Here is a 24,229-nt window from a genome sequence, read left to right on the forward strand (position 1 = left end):
TTCACAGAGTAACAGGAAAATGAATATGACACATTGCTCGATGTTATTTAATAATTGCACTTGTCTGTCCAATTGTCTTTTAAATGTAATCAGCAATCTGGTTTAGACAACAGAAATAACCATGTACTTAAATGGTCAAGAGGCCTGTATACACAATACATACAGCAGCATAAAACTACAGAGTGTTCACTCTTCACAGGGTACTATACTTGAACATAAGGTATGATTCTACTAACTAAAATTACATCTTACTCACTAGATCCCTGGGATGAAATCCTGGCTCCACTGAAAATCAATGGATATTTTGTCATTCACTTCAGTGGAGCCAGGATTTCATCCCTGGCCTCATACCTGCATTTCTTTAGAGACAATATTAGTTGCCTACTACTTGTTACTCCTTTTAGGACTACAATTATGGGAGAATAACCAGAATAGAATCCTAGTCAATGTCATCAACAGACAGGCTGAGTAAATTCCAACTGCATGGACAATTCTGGCCTCAGACACACCTGAGTAATCACATTACAGACAATGGGTAACTGAGGGTAGAATTTGGGCAGCAGAAGCTTCCTTACAAGTGATATTGCACAAAGTGGAAAGAACCAGACTGGCAGTTTGAAGAAACGTTTTCTTTTACTGTAAACTAACCAAATTTGCTCTGGAGCCCTTGAGAGGTAATAAGTCTGAAGCCACACAATGCCATTTGACAGAGTCATTATTCAGAGCAGAAACAAACTTTTAAAGCATCATACATATGATTCTCTCTCAACTTTTCATACACCTTTACAGAAAACTTGTGCAGCCCATGTATAAACATGTATGCATTTAAAAAGACTGTCTTTATAAATCAATAGCAATATAAAGTAACTATAGACCAGGACAGTTTCCAAGTTGTAATCTTCAATAAAATACAAACCGCCTCAACCCTTCAAAAACTGGCCTTTCCAAAACTAATAGCCTAGTGAGCATCTGGAAAGGGTTAATGGGAGAGGGAGGACTGACTTCTGTCTACACATAAACAAGAACAAATATAAGAAGGATTATTTTGCACTCCCCCATCTCTCATTACAACAGTCTTCAAATTAAATTGAAATATAATGTGTCATCAAAATAACAGGCAGATCACCAGTTGGTGTAAATTAGAATATGCTGAATTTTACCAGTTTAGGATCTGGCCTAGCAATATAATTTGGACCTGTTTGCTTTTGCATTCTCTTTAACGTACTGTGCTGTTTTTATCTGATTTTTTGTACAGCATGCAGAGCACCGTGTAGGTGTTTTATAATATAATTCAATATTTTTTCTGCACTTACCGACAACTGTGAGGTTGACTTGTGCTTGTCTGCTGCCCAATTTGTTTTCTACCACTAAAGTGTAACATCCACAATGTTCCTGCTTCGTTGAGGATATAGTTAGCTTACTACTGTTTTCAGCATTCTCGATTTTGATGTGTTCATTTTCTTGAATCTGCCAAATTAAACAGAAGAATTGTTAAAGAGCTTTCAAAAGAGACGCTCCCAACCTCTCAGTCAGGTAGGAGCCCACAACTACAGCATTAGGAGAGCAATGTAGATAATTCCATTACTGCAGTGAGTAAGAATAGCTGGCAAAGAGTGAAACTGACCAAAAAAGTCAAGAGATGCAGGCCAGTAGTTCAGTGGTCCTAATCCTGCAAAGTATTCCATGAGGACAGATCCTTATAGAATCATAGAATATCAGGGTTGGAAGGGACCTCAGGAGGTCATCTAGTCCAACCCCCTGCTCAAAGCAGGACCAATCCCCAATTAAATCATCCCAGTCAGGGCTTTGTCAAGCCTGACTTTAAAAACTTCTAAGGAAGGAGATTCTACCACCTCCCTAGGTAACGCATTCCAGTGTTTCACCACTCTCCTAGTGAAAAAGTTTTTCCTAATATCCAACCTAAACCTCCCCCACTGCAACTTGAGACCATTACTCCTTGTCCTGTCCTCTTCTACCACTGAGAATAGTCTAGAACCATCCTCTCTGGAACCACCTCTCAGGTAGTTGAAAGCAGCTATCCAATCCCCCCTCATTCTTCTCTTCTGCAGACTAAACAATCCCAGTTCCCTCAGCCTCTCCTCATAGGTCATGTCTTCCAGACCCCTAATCATTTTTGTTGCCCTTCGCTGGACTCTTGCCAATTTATCCACATCCTTCTTGTAGTGTGGGGCCCAAAACTGGTCACAGTACTCCAGATGAGGCCTCACCAATGTCGAATAGAGGGGGATGATCACGTCCCTCGATCTGCTCGCCATGCCCCTACTTATACACCCCAAAATGCCATTGGCCTTCTTGGCAACAAGGGCACACTGCTGACTCATATCCAGCTTCTCATCCACTGTCACCCCTAGGTCCTTTTCCGCAGAACTGCTGCCTAGCCATTCGGTCCCTAGTCTGTAGCTGTGCATTGGGTTCTTCCGTCCTAAGTGCAGGACCCTGAACTTATCCTTATTGAACCTCATCAGATTTCTTTTGGCCCAATCCTCCAATATAATATAGTATAAGGAGGATTTGGCCCAATCCTCCTTATACTACAGACAGTCCCTTTGAATTAGTGAGATTGCTTGGGTGTTAGGGACCACCAGCTAAAATCCATTTGCAGGATCAGGGAATGTAGTTGAAAAGTTGTGTCTAACTGGCAAAAGACCAAATTCTAGTTAAATTGACATCAGTAGGAGTTTTACCACTGACTTCACTAAAACCAAGATTTGGCCCCAAGAACACTGGTTCATTTGCCATTCACTTCTCGAGGCTGAGCTTCAAATTCTGACCCAGATCATCCATGACAGTATCTGATTCTAGTCTCCATGTGTCCACATCAGAGTTGCCACACAAATTATCATAATAGTTTCCTAGACTGGAACAGCGGATGGTGTTGTTGGTTGGAGTCGAATGGTGCTGGCAGAACTGCGTAGGAAAGTTTACAAAGCACAGGCCTGGCTTTAGTAGGGCAGTCTGACTTTCCTAGAACGCTCTAAAATTAAAAGAACAGAAAAATGCCATAGAAAGTATTTGTTGCCCTTGCAGCTTCCATTTTGATTCTTCTGATACATTCACCTTTGAATTCTTAAAGTTCCCAAACTGAATAGAATAAATAAATCATTCTAATTCAATTGGAGTAGATAGAGATTTTAAGATGGTTTCAGAGAAAACCAAAAGTCAAAATCACAGCTGAACTCCACAAACATGTTAAGTGCCGTACTTGTAAATATAACTCAACTCAACCAAGAAAAGAACCTCAGCATAAATGTCAAAAAGATTTCAGCTTTGATTTGTATTAACTTGAGACATTAAAGAGAATTAAAAAAACCTGATGCTACATTGTAACTGTAAAAGTAGAACACTGTGTTCTTATTGCGATGCAGACAGCATAATGTCAGTGCCCTTCCTCCTCCCACCATTTCCTGCCAGATAAGAGATTTTTCAATTTATTCTCTGCGTTTCATTAAAAATGAGGGCTATTTAGTTTAGCTTCTCTTGTCAGACATGTTTACAGAACAAGAAATCATGAGGGCCAGAGCAGGTCTCTCCCCTTAGTTTAGATATAAAGCACGCTTTGGCATCAGCCCACGGAAGTTAACCTGATAACTGCTTCTGCAATACTAGCAATAGAAGTAAGTATTTTGGGAGTAAGTAGTAACACAGTTTAAATTCCATTCAAGGTGTTTTTCTTCCATCAAGCTCGTTACCGCCTCTTAGAGAGGTCGATTGACTACAATGATGGAAAGAACCCTTCTGGCATAGTTGTCGCTGTGCTGCTATGTTTCAGAGTAACAGCCGTGTTAGTCTGTATTCGCAAAAAGAAAAGGAGGACTTGTGGCACCTTAGAGACTAACCAATTTATCTGAGCATGAGCTTTCGTGAGCTACGGCTCACTTCATCGGATGCATCCCGTGCTATACAAGTGCTATAGCGCTTGTAGCATAGGCATAGCTTGGTATTACAGCTACTCCCGATGAAGTCAGTGGAAGCAGAGGTAGCCAGTGCTGTGCACTCCTGAAAATCCCACCCCAGAGGCTCCATTCACTGGAGTTCAGCTATGCACACACAAGACACTGAACTGTAATTTGCTGAGGTTCCAGTGGGACTGTAGGTAGGTAGCATGATTCTCAAATTTTATTCGAGTGCTTCAGTCCCTATGAGAACACAATATGCTACCAACAAAACGGTCATACGGACAATTTTTCCCCACCAGTTCTAGTCACTGTGCTACATGCCAGGGTCACTCAGCTGGAAAAGGACCGCAGGCCAATCATTGCTGAGATAAAGGAGAATTAGAGGGACAAGGTGGATGAGGTAATATCTCTTTTTGAACCAACTTCTGTTTGTGAGAGACAGGCTTTCGAGCTTCCACAGAGCTCTTCTTCAGGTCTGGGAAATGTACTCAGTGTCACAGCTAAATAAAAGGTGGAACAGATTGCTTAGCGTAAGTAATTAATGCATATTTCAAGGAACTATCCAAGGTGAAGTGGTCAGTTAACATCTCTGCAGTCCTAAGGAGGAAAGGAGAAAAAATAGGCTGGGGGAGGATTCAGTGAGTTTTAGATTGTTTTAAGAAGCCATAAATCCAGCGTCTCTGTTCAGGCCCTGATTTTTAGTGTCTGGGAAAGCTAGCTCCTAGGCTTGTCTTTTGAAGATGTAGCGCAGGATTCTTTGAGGACACTGAATCTCTTTGAGGCTACTGCAATAAAAATAATATCGATAAAAATGGTCTACTTGTTCCTAAATCAGTCTTAAGGTTGCAGAAATTAAAAGACGTTTAGAAATGTTTAATTTGGAAAAGAAAAGCCTCAGAGGAGATAACACAGAGGCATATAAAATAATGAATGGTAGAGAGAAAATTATTTGGATGCTACCAGACACCCTTTCCATAAAATAAGAAGAGGGTACTTCAGAATAAAAGGCAACTGGCTTAAAATGTTTAAAAAGGTAGAACTTGCAATAGACTGTGCCATTAATATAGATCCCCGAATTCCCCTGATGAAATGTTCAACAATCATCTTGACAAACTCAGGTCTATATTCTAAGCTTCCTTGTGGCAGGGACTGTTTTTATCTGTGTACTGTAGAGCGCTGAGCAACTTCATAATCAAATAAATAGTAGCCGCTCCAGCAGATATTTATCTTTGCTCCATGCCAATAAGATACTCCAGCTTCTGCTAGCTGGAGATCATACTGAGCTGCTGAGTTTAAAGTGTCTGAACTTGTTCACAAAGCCCTTATTCAGGAAATTTTCCCTCTTCAGGAACAGTGCTTAAGTATGTGCTTAAGTCCCAGTGAGGTTTAATTAATTAAAGGGGAAGAAACTGTACAACAATAGATTGTGGGAACATTCATATCCACAACAAGCATCTTTAGTGCGGAGATATTTTTGTTGTAAGATGCTCTTTACTCAAGAGTATTTTTCAATGGCATTTGGTTCCATCTGAGAAGCTGAAAACCTGAAGCACCAATGAAGAAAGGGGGATTTCTTGTATCAAGGGCAGGAGAGAAATGTTTCACACAGCAAACTCCTTTCAGATGATGTATCCTTTTAGTTAGACAACGTTTCAGGCATTTCTCAAATTAATCATCATTCATTGTTAAAACACGTCAAAGACAATTTACCTGCTTTCGGAATTTCATCCAGGTGCAAGTTAAAGGTGGCGTTCCTACTACTTTGCAAAACAGTTCCACTGATTCACCAGCACGGACTTTTCTGTCTTCTGGGAACTGAATGATCTGAGGGGGAAGAACTGAGAAAAAACCCCATCTCTTTAGAGAATTATATTTTCTATTTTCCTGAACAGTTGAGTGAGTACATATTTGGTGTCAGGAAGGAATTCCCTCCCCCCCGACCCACGTCAGATTGGCAGAGACCCTGGGGGTTTTTTTGCTTTCCTCTGCAGCATGGGGCACAGGTCACTTGCTGGTTTGAACTACAGGAAATGGTGGATTCTCTGTAACTTGAAGTCTTTACATCATAAGTTGAGGACTTCAGTAACTCAGCCAGAGGTTATGGGTCTATTGTAGGAGTGGGTGGGCGAGGTTCTGTTGGTTGCAATGCGCAAAGGGTCAGATTAGATGATCACGATGGTCCCTTCTGGCCTTAAAGTCTGTGAGCTAAAGGAGTAACTGGCAGCAATAGCACATTGTTATCCTCTTGTAGATCAGCCACTAGAAGGAGACAAGACACACACTTTGCCAATGGGTGTCACAGTTATTTTCTGACAGCAGAGGAATGTAGAAATTTGGGACTCCTTGGTTCAATTCCAGATTTTGGAGGGAAAGGGGCTTTAGTGGTTACGGACCTTTCTGGCACTGTACTCCCATCTCCTGCCAATCTTTTCCCCTCGGCTCCTATCCTCTGGCTCCCATCCTCCACCCCCATGCCTCACTTCTTGACTTTTGAATTCAATTGCTTCCTCTTTTGCCTCCTCACTGCCTGGGCACCAGTCAGCACTGCGCTCAGGGCACATAGATTCATAGATTCATAGATATTTAGGTCAGAAGGGACCATTATGATCATCTAGTCTGACCTCCTGCACAACGCAGGCCACAGAATTTCACCCACCACTCCTACAAAAAAAAACCTCACACCTATATCTGTGCTATTGAAGTCCTCAAATTGTAGTTTAAAGACCTCAAGGAGCAGAGAATCCTCCAGCAAGTGACCCGTGCCCCATGCTACAGAGGAAGGCGAAAAACCTCCAGGGCCTCTTCCAATCTGCCCTGGAGGAAAATTCCTTCCCGACCCCAAATATGGCGATCAGCTAAACCCTGAGCATATGGGCAAGATTCATCAGCCAGATACTACAGAAAATTCTTTCCCAGGTAACTTGGATCTTACCCCATCTAAAACCCATCACAGGCCATTGGGCCTATTTACCATGAATATTTAATTACCAAAACCATGTTATCCCATCATACCATCTCCTCCATAAACTTATCGAGTTTAATCTTAAAGCAAGATAGATCTTTTGCCCCCACTACTTCCCTCGGAAGGCTATTCCAAAACTTCACTCCTCTGATGGTTAGAAACCTTCGTCTAATTTCTAATCTAAATTTCCTAGTGGCCAGTTTATATCCATTTGTTCTTGTGTCCACATTGGTACTGAGTTTAAATAATTCCTCTCCCTCTCTGGTATTTATCCCTCTGATATATTTATAGAGAGCAATCATATCTCCCCTCAGCCTTCTTTTAGTTAGGCTAAACAAGCCAAGCTCCCTGAGTCTCCTTTCATAAGACAAGTTTTCCATTCCTCGGATCATCCTAGTAGCCCTTCTCTGTACCTGTTCCAGTTTGAATTCATCCTTCTTAAACATGGGAGACCAGAACTGCACACAGTACTCCAGGTGAGGTCTCACCAGTGCCTTATATAACGGTACTAAAACCTCCTTATCCCTACTGGAAATACCTCTCCTGATGCATCCCAAGACGACATTAGCTTTTTTCACAGCCATATCACATTGGCAGCTCATAGTCATCCTATGATCAACCAATACTCCAAGGTCCTTTTCCTCCTCTGTTACTTCTAGTTGATGCGTCCCTAGCTTATAACTAAAATTCTTGTTATTAATCCCTAAATGCATGACCTTACACTTCTCACTATTAAATTTCATCCTATTCCTATTACTCCAGTTTACAAGGTCATCCAGATCCTCCTGTAGGGTATCCCTGTCCTTCTCTAAATTAGCAATACCTCCCAGCTTTGTATCATCTGCAAACTTTAGTAGCACACTCCCACTTTTTGTGCCCAGGTCAGTAATAAAAAGATTAAATAAGATTGGTCCCAAAACCGATCCCTGAGGAACTCCACTGGTAACCTCCCTCCAACTTGACAGTTCACCTTTCAGTAGGACACGTTGTAGTCTCCCCTTTAACCAATTCCCTATCCACCTTTCAATATTCCTATTGATGCCCATCTTATCCAATTTAACTAATAATTCCCCATGTGGCACCGTATCAAACGCCTTACTAAAATCTAAGTAAATTAGATCCACTGCGTTTCCTTTATCTAAAAAATCTGTTACTTTCTCAAAGAAGGAGATCAGGTTGGTTTGGCACGATCTACCTTTTGTAAAACCATGTTGTATTTTGTCCCATTTACCATTGACTTCAATGTCCTTAACTACCTTCTCCTTCAAAATTTTTTCCAAGACCTTGCATACTACAGATGTCAAACTAACAGGCCTATAATTACTTGGATCACTTTTTTTCCCTTTCTTAAAAATAGGAACTATGTTAGCAATCCTCCAATCATACGGTACAACCCCTGAGTTTACAGATTCATTAAAAATTCTTGCTAATGGGCTTGCAATTTCTTGTGCCAATTCTTTTAATATTCTTGGATGAAGATTATCTGGGCCCCCCGATTTAGTCCCATTAAGCTGTTTGAGTTTCGCTTCTACCTCAGATATGGTGATGTCTACCTCCATATCCTCATTCCCATTTATCATGCTACCATTATCCCTAAGATCCTCTTTAGTCTTATTAAAGACTGAGGCAAAGTATTTGTTTAGATATTGGGCCATGCCTAGATTATCCTTGACCTCCACTCCATCCTCAGTTTTTAGCGGTCCCACTTCTTCTTTCTTTGTTTTCTTCCTATTTATATGACTATAGAACCTTTTACTATTGGTTTTAATTCCCTTTGCAAGGTCCAACTCTACTTGACTTTTAGCCTGTCTCACTTTATCCCTACATATTCTGACCTCAATAAGGTAGCTTGCCTTACTGATCCCTCCCTTCTTCCACTCCCTATATGCTTTCTGCTTTTTCTTAATTACCTCTCTAAGATGCTTGCTCATCCAGCTTGGTCTACAACTCCTGCCTATGAATTTTTTCCCCTTTCTTGGGATGCAGGCTTCCGATAGCTTCTGCAGCTTTAATTTAAAATAATCCCAGGCCTCCTCTGCCTTTAAACCCATAAATTCTTCAGTCCAATCCACTTCCCTAACTAATTTCCTTAATTTTTGAAAGTCAGCCCTTTTGAAATCAAAAACCTTAGTTGCAGATTTATTTTTGTTAATCCTTCCATTCAGTTTGAACTGAATTAGCTCATGATCACTTGAGCCAAGATTATCCCCTACAACCATTTCCTCTATGAGGTCCTCATTACTCACCAAGACCAAATCTAAAATAGCATCCCCTCTAGTCGGTTCGGCAACTACTTGCTGAAGGAATCCATCAGCTATCGCATCTAGGAAAATCTGAGCCCTATTATTATTACTAGCACTCGTCCTCCAGTCTATATCTGGGAAGTTAAAGTCTCCCATGATCACACAGTTTCCATTAGTATTTACTTTATTAAAAACATTAAAAAGGGCTCTATCCATATCCAAATTAGATCCCGGCGGTCTATAGCACACCCCAAGCACTATCTCAGGGGAGGCTCTAATAGTTTTCTTCCCCAATTTAATTTTTGCCCAGACAGACTCAGTCATATCCATTTCATCGCTTCTTATTTCTTTACATTCTATCTCATCATTGATATACAGTGCTACTCCACCACCTTTACCTTTATTTCTGTCTTTCCTAAACAGCACATACCCTTCAATACCTGTAGCCCAGTCATGACTACTATTCCACCAGGTCTCTGTTATACCTATAATATCTGGTTTCACTTCCTGCACCAGTAACTCTAGTTCCTCCATTTTGTTACCTAGGCTCCTTGCATTAGTGTACAAACATCTTAATTTTTGCTGTTTAGCCTCACTCACATTCTGTACCCTATTAGGCACGGTTATTTTACTACCAGTATAACCTATTAGACTTGTATCTACACTGCCCTTCCTCCTACCTACAGCTGTATCCACTCTTACTTCATTTTCTTTCCACTCTATGCTTAATTCTGGCGTGGAGATTACCTGGACATCTCCCGACCATCTCCCCCAAATTCCTAGTTTAAAGCTCTCTTAATCAGTTGTGCCAGCCTCCATCCTAGAAGTCTATTTCCTTCCCTACTCAGATGAAGTCCATCCCGAGAGAACTGTCCTCTATCCATGAATGCCTCCCAATGGCCATACATCCCAAAGCCCTCCTTATAGCACCACTGCCTAAGCCATCTATTGATAGTCATAATCTTGTCACACCTTTGTTGCCCTTCTCTAGGAACAGGCAGAATCCCACTAAAGATCACCTGAGCCTCGATTTCCTTAAGCGTCCTCCCCAGCCTAGCATAGTCTCCCTTAATACTATCCAGCGAGAATCTAGCCGTATCATTTGTTCCCACATGAAGGATAATTAGGGGATTCTTTCCCGCTCCCTTTAGAATCCTTTTCAACCTCAGGTCTACATCCCGTATCTTAGCACCCGGAAGACAGCACACCCTCCTATTTTCTGGATCAGCTCTGGTTACAGGCCTATCTATTCTTCTCAGTAAAGAGTCCCCAATCACATAGACCTGCCTTTTCTTAGTGACTGTACTATTCTCCAGTCTATCCCCTGTTCCCTCTGGCTGCAAGTTCTTTCCATTCCCATTCTCCCTTGTAATCCTTTTTAACCCATCCTGTATCCTCCTGGGGCTCATATTTGGTGTAATCTCCATTAACTCTTCCCCTTTTCCTATAGGACTAACCTCTCTTCTCTTCTTCCTTGCCCTGTCACCTTCAGTGACTACCTGCTGAGCCCCTTCCTCATTTTCCAACTCTGCAAACCTATTCTTAAGCTCTATTTCTCCTTCACTAGCCCGTCTTTTCCTCTGCCTAGTTCTTTTAGTCACATGCTTCCACTGACCACTTTCCTCACCCAGTCTCCCCTCAGAATTCCCTAGTCCTGCTTCCATCTGCAAGTCTGAGCTTTTCCCTTCAGATACCTCATGTCTTTGCTCCATAATCTGCTCAAACCCCTTCCTAAACTCTACCAGACTTTCCACCTGCATCTCCAAACCTCGGATCTTTTCCTCCATCAGCTCTATCAGACGGCACTTCATGCAGACAAAACTCTTACCAGGTGCCCCCTCCAGGATCATGTACATACCACAGCTTCCACATCCAGTCATCTTCATTGTGTCTTCTGCTACATGGGTCACTCCCACTGCCACCTCTGTATCTGTCATATCCTTCCCACCTAAATCCTGTTACTCTGGGAAGCACAAACCACACCAAAACACCACCACCCACAGCAAAACCAAACCCAACACAAGCACGGCAAGACAAACTCCCCTTTCAAACTCCCCTGTTTACAGCTCTGTTTGCTAGCGTCTGTGCCGCTGCCTGACTGGCTGCTACCTTTATAGGACCCCTAGTCAGTGAAGCCCCGCCCCCTAATCAGGGCTCAGCTTCTCTCCCAGCACAAAGCCCCTACAAACCTCTACACATACAAATACTACCAATACAAAACCAAGCACACACAAATACCTTCTCCTCCAACAGAACTCCCACTCAAACTCCCCTGTTTACAGCTCTGTTTGCTAGCTCCTGTGCCGCTGCAGCTGTCTGTGCCGCTGCACGACTGGCTGCTACCTTTATAGGACCCCTAGTCAGTGAAGCCCCGCCCCCTAATCAGGGCTCAGCTTCTCTCCCAGCACAAAGCCCCTACAAACCTCTACACATACAAATACTACCAATACAAAACCAAGCACACACAAATACCTTCTCCTCCAACAGAACTCCCACTCAAACTCCCCTGTTTACAGCTCTGTTTGCTAGCTCCTGTGCCGCTGCAGCTGTCTGTGCCGCTGCCTGACTGGCTGCTACCTTTATAGGACCCCTAGTCAGTGAAGCCCCGCCCCCTAATCAGGGCTCAGCTTCTCTCCCAGCACAAAGCCCCTACAAACCTCTACACATACAGGAGAGATGGTCTTCCTGCTCTGAGTTCTGGTGCCCAGCAGCCCCTGGCTGACCTGTTTTGGATGAAAATTCAGACTGGACCATGGCAAACGTCAGCTTCAACGGTTAACGTTTGCCCAAGTTATAAACATCTGAACACAGGGTCCTTTAACAGAAACTGATGAGCAACCTTAAGTTTAGGTGGAGCTACTAGAGATGGGGAACATGGTGCTTTTGAAATTCTCCCCCTAGAACATCAAACCTACCATTTAATCGGAAGAAAACATGAAGCAGGCAAACAATTGTTTCATGGTAGGAGTGACCTTTTCTTGGAAATCCTATTGCATTACTGCCTACGCTTACAATGCAACAAAATGCAGCCGTTTACCTGCCTTTGGGGGGGTCTTTGGAGCTGGTTTCTTTTTCACTGTTGCTTCACCTAGTAAAAAATAATAAAAAAATTAAATAGTTCATTAGCAGGTGAGTTTTGGGAGGTACAAATTTAATTATACAAATAGTCACATTCCTGGCAGTATTGTTGTTGAGCTCACTCCAGCACAAAAATCTACGTTACACTTGTATTGCTTCTTGAAAGCACTTTCAAGGAGTCTGACCTGATCCTTAGAATACACACATTTATGGCTGGGATTTTCAAAGGTGCCTAAGGCAGTTTGGCATCCCTGTTCCTATGAGATTTGTGCTCATCTGCATTGAGTACCCACCATATTTGGTTTTGGCCCAGACAAATGGCTGAGATCCACCACATGCTGGATATCACCACATATTTTCAATATGCAAATTGCTGAATAGTTTAGAGAAAACCCCAACTAAAACTAGGTAATTGATTTTCTATTTCTTATTTGCTCCTCACGTGCTGATATAGAAATGGCATATACAGGAACGGAACACTAGTATTTTTCATTGCTTTTGTGAATGGGGACAGCTTTTGCCATTTTCCAAGATGCCGGGAATCTCACCATTGTTAAAAATATAGACTGGCATTTTAAACCTAGCTGCCTACATTTAGGTTCCTAAATCCATGTATATGCTAGACAGGGGCTGCAGCTCTCATTGACTTCAGTAGAAACTGGGGTTTCTCCACATTTTCAAATATTAGACTACATCTGTTTAGGAGCTTAAATACACATACAGCAGCCGAACCTATGTTTGAAACCTTTGGTCCATTATTTATGAAAAATGTGATGGGAGATCAAATTGTAAAAACACATTCTCTCTCTCTCTCATTTAAATCTCCCCTTTAAACAGATACTGAACATTCTGTACCTGCAAGCATTGCCCTCAGTCTTTATAAAAAGCCTTTTTCTTGAAGCTGTGGAACATTTAATTAGAACTGCAGTAGTTTTATTGTTCTGAGCTCTGAAAACAGTAATGCATATAGCAAACAAAATACAGTTTTTACAGCATTTGCTCATGTTACTAATGTAACTCACTGCTCACTCTGTGTTACATATCCATTCTATACCTGGTCCATGCAGGATATGAGTCTGCTACAGCTGCTAAATATAGGGCTGTGATGGGCTGGATCACAGAAACCCCCTGGGAGTTGCCACCTGATGTGCCAAGACTATTTCTGCTCCTGCTTTCCTACCCTGTCAGCTTAGGACTTCAGTGCCCTGCCTGGTTTGAGCCAGACCCACTAGCCTGCTGCAAACCCAGACCCAGGTCTGAATCACATCCCACAAACTGCAAGCTTAACTGAGAGCAGCTTACAGAAGTGTGCCTGTCTTTAACACTCAGATGCCCAATTCCCAATGGGTCCAAACTCTAAATAAATCCGTTTTACCCTGTATATATCTTTTATAAGGTAAACTCATAAATTGTTCGCTCTCTAACACTGATAGAGAGGTATGTACAGCTGTTTGCCCCCCCACCCCCAGGTATTAATACATACTCTGGGTTAATTAATAAGTAAAAAGTGATTTTATTAAATACAGAAAGTCGGATTTAAGAGGTTCCAAGTAGTAACAGACAGAACGAAGTGAATTACCAAGCAAAATAAAATAACAAAAGCAAATCTAAGTCTAATACAATAATAAAACTGAATACAGATAAAAACCTCACCAGTTCCAGTAAGCTTTCTTTTACAGACTAGTCTCCTTCTAGTCTGGGTCCAGCAATCACTCACACCCCCTGTCGATACTGTCCTTTGTTTCAGTTTCTTTCAGGTATCTTTGTGGGTGGAGAGGCTCTCTCTTTAGCCAGCTGAAGACAAAATGGAGGGGTCTCCCAGGAGTTTAAATAGACTTCCTCTTGTGGGTGGAGACCCCCTCCTCTCTCCTATGCAAAGTCCAGCTACAAAATGGAGTTTTGGAGTCACCTGGGCAAGTCACATGTCCATGCATGACTGAGTTCCTTACTAGCCAAGCCACATTCCTGGGAAAGCCTAGATGTGGGTTGGCATCTCCAAGTTCATTGTTGGCTTAAGGGCTTCTTGACTGGGCACTTACTGAGAATAGTCTTTTCTCAGGAAGCTGACCAACTGCTTCACTAAAACCTACTCAGAATCAAACAAGTATGCTGCCAATATTCATAACTTCAAATACAAAAATGATAAAAATAGGATTAATAGATTCAGTAGATTACAACCTTTACAGAGATGTGTTATATGGCATATGTAGCATAAAACTCATTCTAGTTACGTCATATATACATTCATAAGTATATTTCCATAAAGCCTTATGGGGGGAACACCGTTACACAGGTCTTGGTTTTTTACTCAAATGGTGGAAACTCAGCTTCTAGCTATGGTGTTCCCCAGTTCAATCCCTAGTATTAGCAGAGATGGAAGTTCTCACTTATCACTTTAGATTGTTTCAGTAGAAAGAATTTTATAATTTAGTTTTCAGCATCAATGCTTTTTCTCTTCATTTTTTTGAATATTTTGCAAATTTTGGACAATGAAACTGGTCAATATCACTTTCCGTTTATAAAAAAGTTTAACTTCCCCCTCAAAAATATTATGTTTAATTTTCACATGCACTCCATGTATTGGTTTTGGTTGGGACCAGAAGTACTGTGATACACAGAAAGTCTATTCTCATAATACTCACAGCTGAGTCACAAAACAGGAAGTATTGTATATCCCATAAGAAACCCTGTTCCTTAGAGACTTATTTAGCTGGTTATTGGTTCACTTTGGTAGCTACCTTTGGGGTGCTTACCCTAACATAACTGAATCACCAGAGCATTTCATATTCACCCATTTCACTACATACTCCACCAGGACCCACTCCTGTTTAACTGTAGACATGTACAGTATTGTTGTAGCTGTGTCGGTCCCAGGACATTAGAGAGACAAGGCTGAGGGGGTGAGGTAATATCTTACACAGAGCTCGTCTTCAGGTCACCTGTCTCTCTCACCAACAGAACTTGGTCCCATAAAAGATATTACCTCACTCCCTTGTCTCGTTAACTGTAGACATATACTTTTAGAAATACAACTCCTTAAAGAGGACTATCACTTTTTGGGTCATCAGCCTAGTTACTTCTGGGTCTTGTACAGCATCAGTGCTCTAAGGATGGTCATTTACCTACATCAGGTAAATACCCTCCAACCCACACCTTTCCCCAAATCTGTATGAGTAAAACAAAAAAAGTGAGATTCTATGTGTAACTGTTCAACTGTGTTTGCCATTGGCCTGATTCTGCAATGCTTACCCATGTTGAATAGCCTCTGTTCCCATGAGCAGTCCCACTATCAATTGCACATACTTATGTGAGTAGATGCTAGTCATTAATGGTTGTGGAATCTTGCCTTCTATTTGTATTGTAAAACCCAAAGTGGTGTTTGATTCTGCCCTCACTGAAGTTAATGCAAGTTTTACAAATGACTTCTAGAGGAGTGGATTGTGTCCTTTGTTATTTGTTTAGCTCAACTCCATTACTGTATAGTGCCATGTACATTTATTAAACTATATTGGCTTATACTAGGTATGTATTATTCTTTTTGCTGCACTGCACATCAGATTCTCCCTGTCCCCTAAGAGTATTCTAAATTGAGAGTGAAATTAATATTGACTGTCCTCCAAGAACAATAAAGGCTTTAAGTGCTACTTAAAGCTGTGAAAGTGATCTCATGGAGTACTTATTGTAGTAAGTCTCACATGAATGACATTAAGGGACATCGGTGAACATGAATGAGCACAATTTGCCAAATACTTTCCTGGGTTGAAGGTTCAATGGCCAACTTTTAGAAACTCCAGTGCAGGACAAGTAATAGGAAAGGCACGAGGTTCTGATCTAACATGATCTATGCTAAACTCTGTCTGATACATTCAAATAGCCACAACATAAACTATATACATGCCGCTATATCCCAGCTAACAGGCAAGGCAATGAGTGGAGTCATTTGTATCTCCGAATTCTCTTGTTTTTGTAAGATTCAGTCTGAGTACATCTCACCAGATTTTTTTCCTGGTTACCTACGTTTCAATCTCTAGCTTTCCACATTCATGTACTTTCAAGGAGATATATACAATACACACACACACACACACACACACACGAGTGTATGTATATACATATTTATACACATCTATCACTTCCCTCTGCCTACTACCTACCAGCCACTCAGTTCATAAAACAAGAGAGCCACATCATTCCACATTATTCATTCATTCACAAATTAACCCAGTGATAGTTACTTCGTCAATGGAATGCCCAGCGTGTATATATATGTGAAGATGTACAATGAACCACCACCTGTGAAATTTACACTGCAAGTGAAACTAATACACAGTGCTTAACCCTGTGAGAATTAAGGGCCAGGCTCAGGCAGTTTAAAAGACTCTCGCATCAGTGAGGATTTCCGTACCAGCTGAGCAGAGAACATAAACCTATCACTTCACTCAGCTGGGATTGCTGCTTTTAGTATAACACAGAGATGCTGAAAAAATCCTGAGCATTACTTGTACTTAACAGTAGATGTGCAGACTGCCACTGCACTTCATCAAAAGAACGCAGACTGGGTAGGGGTAGCGAGAAGGTCTGACTGATGATCCCGATCTTATTTTACAGCCACAAATAGCCCTGGGCAGGAAGAAAAAGCTGGGGCAATTTGGGAGGAGTGTATGCATATATTACAGAGCTTATATCTGTTCTCACTAACAGAATTTACTTCATTGTTCTTGGACCTCACCCTGAAAACTCCAGCTCCCACTGTATGTCTCCTGCAAAGGGCATAACCAAATTTCTCTCATTAGCTGCTGGAGACAGTTCCAAAAAAGAAAGCTAATAACATTAACCAAGTTGACAAGGTCAAAATGGTTGTTTTCATTAAAATATTTGAGATTCTTGGAAAATGGTAGTTATTTGGTTCAAGGATGCGTCAGCTGTTTAGAAAAGACAACATGTCTCTCTTCTGATATTTACATTTGCATTGAAAGGGGCTGAAGCTGAACACCAGCTTACAGGAGACAAAAGGACACAATATTCTCTCCCTAAATGAATCAGCCTCCCAGAAATGACATAATGTAAACAGCACCAGGCTGGTATTTACATAACTTTATAGACAGATTTGCCTGTTAGGGAGTTTGTTTGAGCCAGCCGGAGGATATACATTGAAAGGGAAAGATTCCTCTGTGGGATGATATCTGTGGAACATTTGGTTGGTCTGTTTCCCCGGCCGCAATGTTAAATTCATGGGAGCAGAGATGCTCAGAAGCCTTTCTTTCTTTGTTGTTTCCCTTTTTTGGAATTCTACTAAAAATAGTCAGAGTCCCCTCTCCCGGAAACTGCTCTCTGTACAGCCTGAGCCTTCATAAAATATCAAAGGAAAAGCGAATGTAACTACAGCATGGACACTTGGTTGTCCAGGTGAAGCCTGTCCTTCACTTTGACCCCAATTCAAGAAAACATCCTTATTTAGGACAGCACTTCCAGGGCGTGCTTAACTCCCACTGATTTAATGGGCCTTAAGCATATGCCTAAAGTTAAGCACATGCTTAAGAGCTGCCCTAAATAGGGATGGACTTCAGCACATGCTGGAAGAGTACAGTTAGTACCCTTGCCATGTGTTTGTATTGTGATCGTATGCATCCAAACAGCAGAGTAAGGCAGTGTAAGGCACATCTCCTCGCACAGCTGCGCAGGACGTAATCCAGTCGTGGCTCAGGGTGAGGAAGGACCAGGGGCTACAGGCTTGAGACTCTCCACACCATGAGCAAACAGATGTGGTGAGATGTCAGCATGGATCCTTGCACCTCCCCCCTTTATGATTCCTTAAAGGCACGATGCCTTCCCCAGGGCTCCTCCTGGAGCAGCACAGGGTAGCCCTAAATACGTAAGTCTTCACCTCTCCTTGGCCAGCACAGGGATTAATATCTGGGGATCGTGTTCTCCCTGAAATAAAGGAAATGAGCAAAAGGTAACCTGGGTAGGAAACTTCTCTAGCCATTAGGAGTAAAAGGCTCTTTTGGTCAGTCTCATATTCCCCTTCGAGATATCTTGGGAATCTGCTATGCTACAGTTTCAATCTACAATGGACACATAAATTGCATTTAGCACTGATAGATGCTAAAGAAACTGCATTAACAAGTGAAAAAAATGTTACTCAGTAGGACACTGGAATTGCCCATAGCAGCCTTGAGACCAGACCCAATTGTGCTAGGCACTATACAACATATAGTAGGAAACAGTCCCTGTCTTCAAGAACAGACAATCCTGGGAACTGAATATACATCTTCTAAGTCCCAGTCCCATGACTAGCCAAAAGATCATTGTTCCTTCCTTGGGCCAGATTTTTCCTGGTGTAATTCCACTGACCGTTCATATTAAAAATGCCATCTATGGTCCCTATTATACATTAGCAATTATGCATAACAGTAAAGAACAGAAGACAAAGCACAAGTAATGAAAGCATTGACAGAGACACTCCCTACCAAATTAAGCAAAGTTATGGGGATGAAAACTGGAATAATCAACTAGAGAAAGTGGCATGGAACACCTGGTATCTAATAGCTGGCCTTCTACCCTTTCACCAATCAGCAACGAATACATTCAAATGGAAACATTACAACACTTTTATCTCTTAAAATACAAAAGGTTGAACAACCTTCTCTATCTCCTACATCAAACATGCAAGAACATCACATTTTAAAATACAAAAATATACAGAGATATCAAATAAGAGACAGAACTCAAAAAGCAAGCATTATGACCATCATCTTGGCTGACACACCAGGAACCTCCTGACCTAACAATATAAGCAGCTAATAGTTTAAGCTAAAGAGCCAAGCCTCTCTAGGTTGGGCTGTAAGAGATTCATATCCTCTGTGGTCTGGTGACAGATAGATGCTTATAACATCCAGTCACCACTGAAGAACGTGCAGTATAAGATTAGACTATAATGTGGTGTCCTCTGGTACTGTAATTTATTGCTGATCCATGACACATAGATATAAGAACATACATAAATAGCTGGAAAGGAAAGTACAGCAGCGACAAGAGAACCTGCCCAATAGTCCGGAAACAGTAGTGAAGGGTTGAAAACTAAACAGTTCCAGGTTCACAATTTCTCAAGCAGCGATTTTCTCACAACCTTTGGAGACAAATACCTATTAACTTAGTAATCAAAGAGTTAAATTTGGTGACAAACAGAAGCTAGACAGAATAACTCATTTGCCATCCAGGCCAGAGATTTGTGGGGTAACATATTTTTCATTCTGCAGAGTCTAGAATAGCTTTTATTTTCTCATTAAAAATGACCAGTTGGTTCAATGGAAAATCCCATATTTAGCTTCTAAATCATTTAAAGACAGATCCATCATTATTTTTTTCACCAGCCTCCCTTAAGAAATCTGGGGAAATTCACATAGACTTTCCCAGGGAAGAGAGGAGACACACTGACACACTCCAAGCCTCCTTTATTCAGAAGATTAAATATAGTAGGAGACATTATTTTCTTAACAGCCATGGTAGATGAGAAGATTGGTTCAAAAGAGCTTTGATAGGACACAGGCTGTTCCTACAACACATTAAACCAAGGCTAGTAAGTATATAGAAACCTAGCATGAAATAGAAATATAGGCTCTTCAGATCTGACCCTACACCACTGAAATCAATGGGAATTTTACCACTGATTTGAGTGGGAGCAAGGTTGAGAAGTCGGGCTCTTGTAGTTTTCATGTTCCTCACATACCATGAGGTTGTGAGCACTTACAACCCTCATTGCCTTCAATTACGTAAGACCTGGAGCTAAGATGCCATGGCCAAGCTGCAGAATTAGGTGCCTAAAGCCAAATTCTTGAGTGGATATTTAGACTCCTAAGTATATGGGCTTGATTTTCAAAAATGCAGAGCATTCAGCTGCTCTGAGGGACTTCAGTGAGAGTGGCTGGGTGTTCAGCACTTAAGGAGTCTAAGAATGGATTTAGGAGCCCAGCTTTATGCTCCTGTTTTTGAAAACCTAGTCTGTCTTATGTTTCTGTTACATACTAGAGTTCTCAAATGCTTACTAGATTATTTCAGTGGAAATTTACAGTGTGTGGCATCTCTCTGGTTCAGTCCTATGTTGCAAAAAACATATTTCTCATTTCTCTCCATTTAAGACAATTAATAGAAGTCACTCCTCTTCTGGCAACATGCAGTTATGTAGGATGAACTGTAAGCAAAGCCCATGGAAAATACTGTTCTTTGCCAATGTTCACTCAGTTAGAAAATGTCACTATGGCATAAACTGTAAAGTAACCTGGCAGGAATTCAAGTAGCATACCCGGCATAAGTTAGATGGTGGTGAACTAGGCACCAAGCAGGAATAATTTACACAATAGGTGACTATTTCTCTATGGCTTTATATATACATGAACTGGATTCTCTATTGTAAATGAAGGCACCAATTAAAAATTCAACAAGCTGAGTCTCTTATACACTTTTATTTCAGCTAGTTTACATTCGACTAATTCTCATTTTCACAAAACCCAGGTGTGCCCAATTGAAACTTCTTCTCCAAATGCCCTGAGCTTTGGGGAAGCTCAGGTCCAGATCCGAATGCTACAGCTCAAGAGTCCTCTTCATTGTGTATATTAAGGAAACAGATTTCAGCTACACTTGGGAACAAATCCAGTCCCACTATCTATGGGGAAAGAGGCTTTCTGACCAATGAACTGGTTATTCCAACGTACAAGATATGGTGCTGAATGCTTTGCAGTTACTGCCCAGAACACAGCCCTGCTTTTGGAAACACATGGCAGCATGGCTACATGGCAGCATGCAATGGGTGGGGCACGAACATCCTGGGAGAGGGGGTGGAGCAAGGGAAGCAGCTTGGAGTTGCTTGATTGGAGCCTTAAAATGCTCCCCACTCCCTTGGGGAGTGACAACAATCCTCATTGCAACAGAATCGTCCTCTTCTCCATCCCTTGCTGTATCTGCACAGTGCCTGGGGCCAGTTACTTGAACAGGGCATGGGATTTGCTCTTTAGGGTAAAAATTCTGCATCCATTTCTGATGCACAGTTCTCTGCTAACACATTTTGCATTCCCTAAACACACAGATCTCCCACTGCTGCTAGGAGGAAATCACTGCCTTTTGGAACAGCAAAATACCGGGTTTGATATTTTTCCTGCATAATTTTGTCCTAACCTAGGGGTATCTGATTTCCCAGATGCAGTTAGTTTCTTCATCCTCACAAGAAGAAGAAAGAATCATTGACTGTAACTGGGCAAATTTTATGTAGAAGTAAAAGAGCTTGAAAGGGTGACACAGCAAATGGATGTGGAAAGCACTTCATTTCATAAAGGAGAAATACGCATTAGTGGCCATGGTTTGTACTTACACTACAGTAATAACTCACAAAAGTTGTCATTCCATCTTGACAAGGAATAGATAACAGTGTGTAAACTGAAGTGTTTTATGATTTGATTATATACCTCCCAAACCAGACACGTCAAGTCTGGCTCTTTAATGTGACGTTTACCTAAAATGGCTCCTACAGACTTGGATTCTCAGACAAGGTTTTTTTATTGAAGAGCGACTAACAGAACTATGTGCTAATCACTTGGTCATTGACTGCTGATTTTTCTGCAGCAATTAAAATGCTCTGAATCCTCTCTGCTTTGGAGATAAATATGTAACATGATAAAGAACCCCTGACACATTTATATTTATGACATAGTCTTCCAGTCATGCCTCTGCTCAGCATTCCATCCATGCAACAGTGATGCTGAGAAATCAGATCTGGTAAGATAAGGCCAGAGCCTTCCAGAGGATTTGTTCTGGATAGTGTCGTGATGACATTTTATTAACAACTGTCAGCAAAAGAAAGCATAACATTTGTTTGACATGAAATCAAACAGATTTCATGTAGTAGCAGGTATAAAGATTTATTTCAGCAGGATACCTAATACTTTTAAATACTGTAGTTCCTGTTCCTGGGCCTGTTCCTTTCCAAATAAATAAATAAAATCAATACACAAGATATTTTCTCTGACACAGTACAATGCATTTTTCACTGAGCGGAGGGAGAAGTTGCACCTGATCTGATTAATCTCTGTGTTAAAACATCCCTTCAACATGTATTGTGTAAGTGGGAGTTGTAATACGTGCAGTTGAGATGGGAGAATCCAATACAACCTAATGGCATTTACTCCATCTCCTGACAAGAGTTAGGCACCATTCCTTAATATTTAGATTAAAGCAGTGTAGTGAAATATGCCTACAGAATATAGCAGGCATTTATTTCAAGACACTCACAAGCGTGTCATTCTTCTCTTACATCTCAGTTTCGAAGGCGTTGAATTCTAGAAGACCATTTCAGAGTGAATCAGTGCCTGGATCACTGCATTACTCGTTGTGACCTGCATTCAGTTTGTTCCCACTCAACACAATGGATTTGTGTTGTTGCATTTTAAGCCCTGGTTCAATCAGAAACCCTCTGCAACAGCTTCCAGCTGTTATCACACACTTATTTTTGGTTGATTATTTTGGTAAAGAAACTAATTATTTTGGATACCCTACGTAGGACACTTTAAAGGGGCCTCAATTTTAGAAAATACTGGCTACTCAACCTCTGAAAATCCATCCCTTTAAGGACAATTTGAGTTGAGTACCAAAAAATCACTAGTCAGCTTTGAAAATGATAGTCTTAAACTTATCTGCCTCAGTTTCCCACTCCATAACAGAGGACAACATTCATCTTGATAGGGCGGATGAGGATTAGTTAAAGTTCATAAAACACTGGAGATGTAGACCAAGATTTTCAAAGCCACACTGGAGATCTGGATGCCCAATTCCCATTAATTTTAATGGGAATTAGTTGTCCATGTCTTTTTTGGTGGCTTCTCAATTGGTGGCCCACACATTATCCACTGACAACGTGACTGCTCCAGCAGTGCAAGGAACTGTACATAAACTCTGCAAACTTCCTATTCTCCAGGGCCTTGTGTGCTTATTGACATGTGTGTGGAGTGAATGTAAATACATCACTATTCTGATCTGATAGTATTTTACAGGTTAGCATTTTGTTCAGGTGCAAGTGACAAACCAAGGCTGGAGGCAGTGAAGAATCAAACCAAATGAGAAAATGGCTCTTGATTCAGGCGCAAAGGGAACCCATTACACTCTCTTTTTAAATCAAATGATGAAGTTGAGGGTGGCTGTTGACATTGGCCAATGGTAGCATTCTGGGGGAACAGCATATCATCAATATTAAAAATGTCATTGATTGCTTTGTCTACAGGGTTTTTTTCTGAAATACTGGGCAGGATTGAGGCAAGTCCTAGATCTTGGACCACTGTAATTTTCATTCCACAACTGCTGCTATGTTAGGAGAAGCAGAAGAACCTCCCATACACTCTTCAGCCCAGTGGTTAGGGTGCTCTCCTAGAACACAGGAGACCCAGGTTCAATTCTTCACTCTGCCTGATGTCCCCAAGGAATTTGAAGTTGGATCTCCCACACTGCAGGAGAGCATCCTATCACTGGGCTATCAGATATTTTGGTATGGGTCTGTCTCAATCTCTCCTGTTGAAGTTCTTCCACTTTTTATAAATAATTAGCCATTGGAACAGGGATGTGAACTTGGGTGTCCCTAGGCGAGTATCCTAACTACTAGGGTACAATGTCATGCTCACTCTCTTTCCATGATCAAATGTCATTGCCTTCATGAATGACTATTCCCTGCCAGTACGAATGACAATTAATAGTCATTGAGCTAGGGATTCACTTATCAAAGCTAGTGGGACATTCGTTATGTTCAGATATAGACATTCACATAAAATTGGACCAACTAGTACATTTCCCTTTGAAATGAAGGTGTTTTTTTTTAAAATTAGTTTTCAATAAACTTGCAAATAAACCCATCGTCAAACAATGAAAACAATACAGAGTTAATCCAAAAATACAGCTGCAGGCGGGGTACAGATAGCCTACAATTGTAATATGATGGTGATAGTCTAGGACTGAGGAGGTGACATGGCCCGGAAGAGATCAGAGCACAACTT

The 24,229-nt window shown here is 41.3% G+C and overlaps 1 protein-coding gene across 1 annotated transcript in view; it reads right to left on the minus strand.

The window, feature by feature from the left end:
- The window catches only part of MYLK (myosin light chain kinase), a 329,642-nt gene that overhangs the window by 56,864 nt on the left and 248,549 nt on the right, over positions 1 to 24,229 (minus strand). The window contains exons 19-21 of the mRNA XM_077830296.1: positions 12,160 to 12,210; positions 5,628 to 5,755; positions 1,314 to 1,467 (exon numbers count right to left, since the gene is read on the minus strand). Coding sequence (XP_077686422.1) covers positions 1,314 to 1,467; positions 5,628 to 5,755; positions 12,160 to 12,210 — 333 coding nt within the window. The remainder of the gene's footprint in view (positions 1 to 1,313; positions 1,468 to 5,627; positions 5,756 to 12,159; positions 12,211 to 24,229) is intronic.

The sequence above is a fragment of the Eretmochelys imbricata genome, chromosome 11, assembly GCF_965152235.1.
Source record: "Eretmochelys imbricata isolate rEreImb1 chromosome 11, rEreImb1.hap1, whole genome shotgun sequence".
Classification (NCBI taxonomy): domain Eukaryota; kingdom Metazoa; phylum Chordata; order Testudines; family Cheloniidae; genus Eretmochelys; species Eretmochelys imbricata.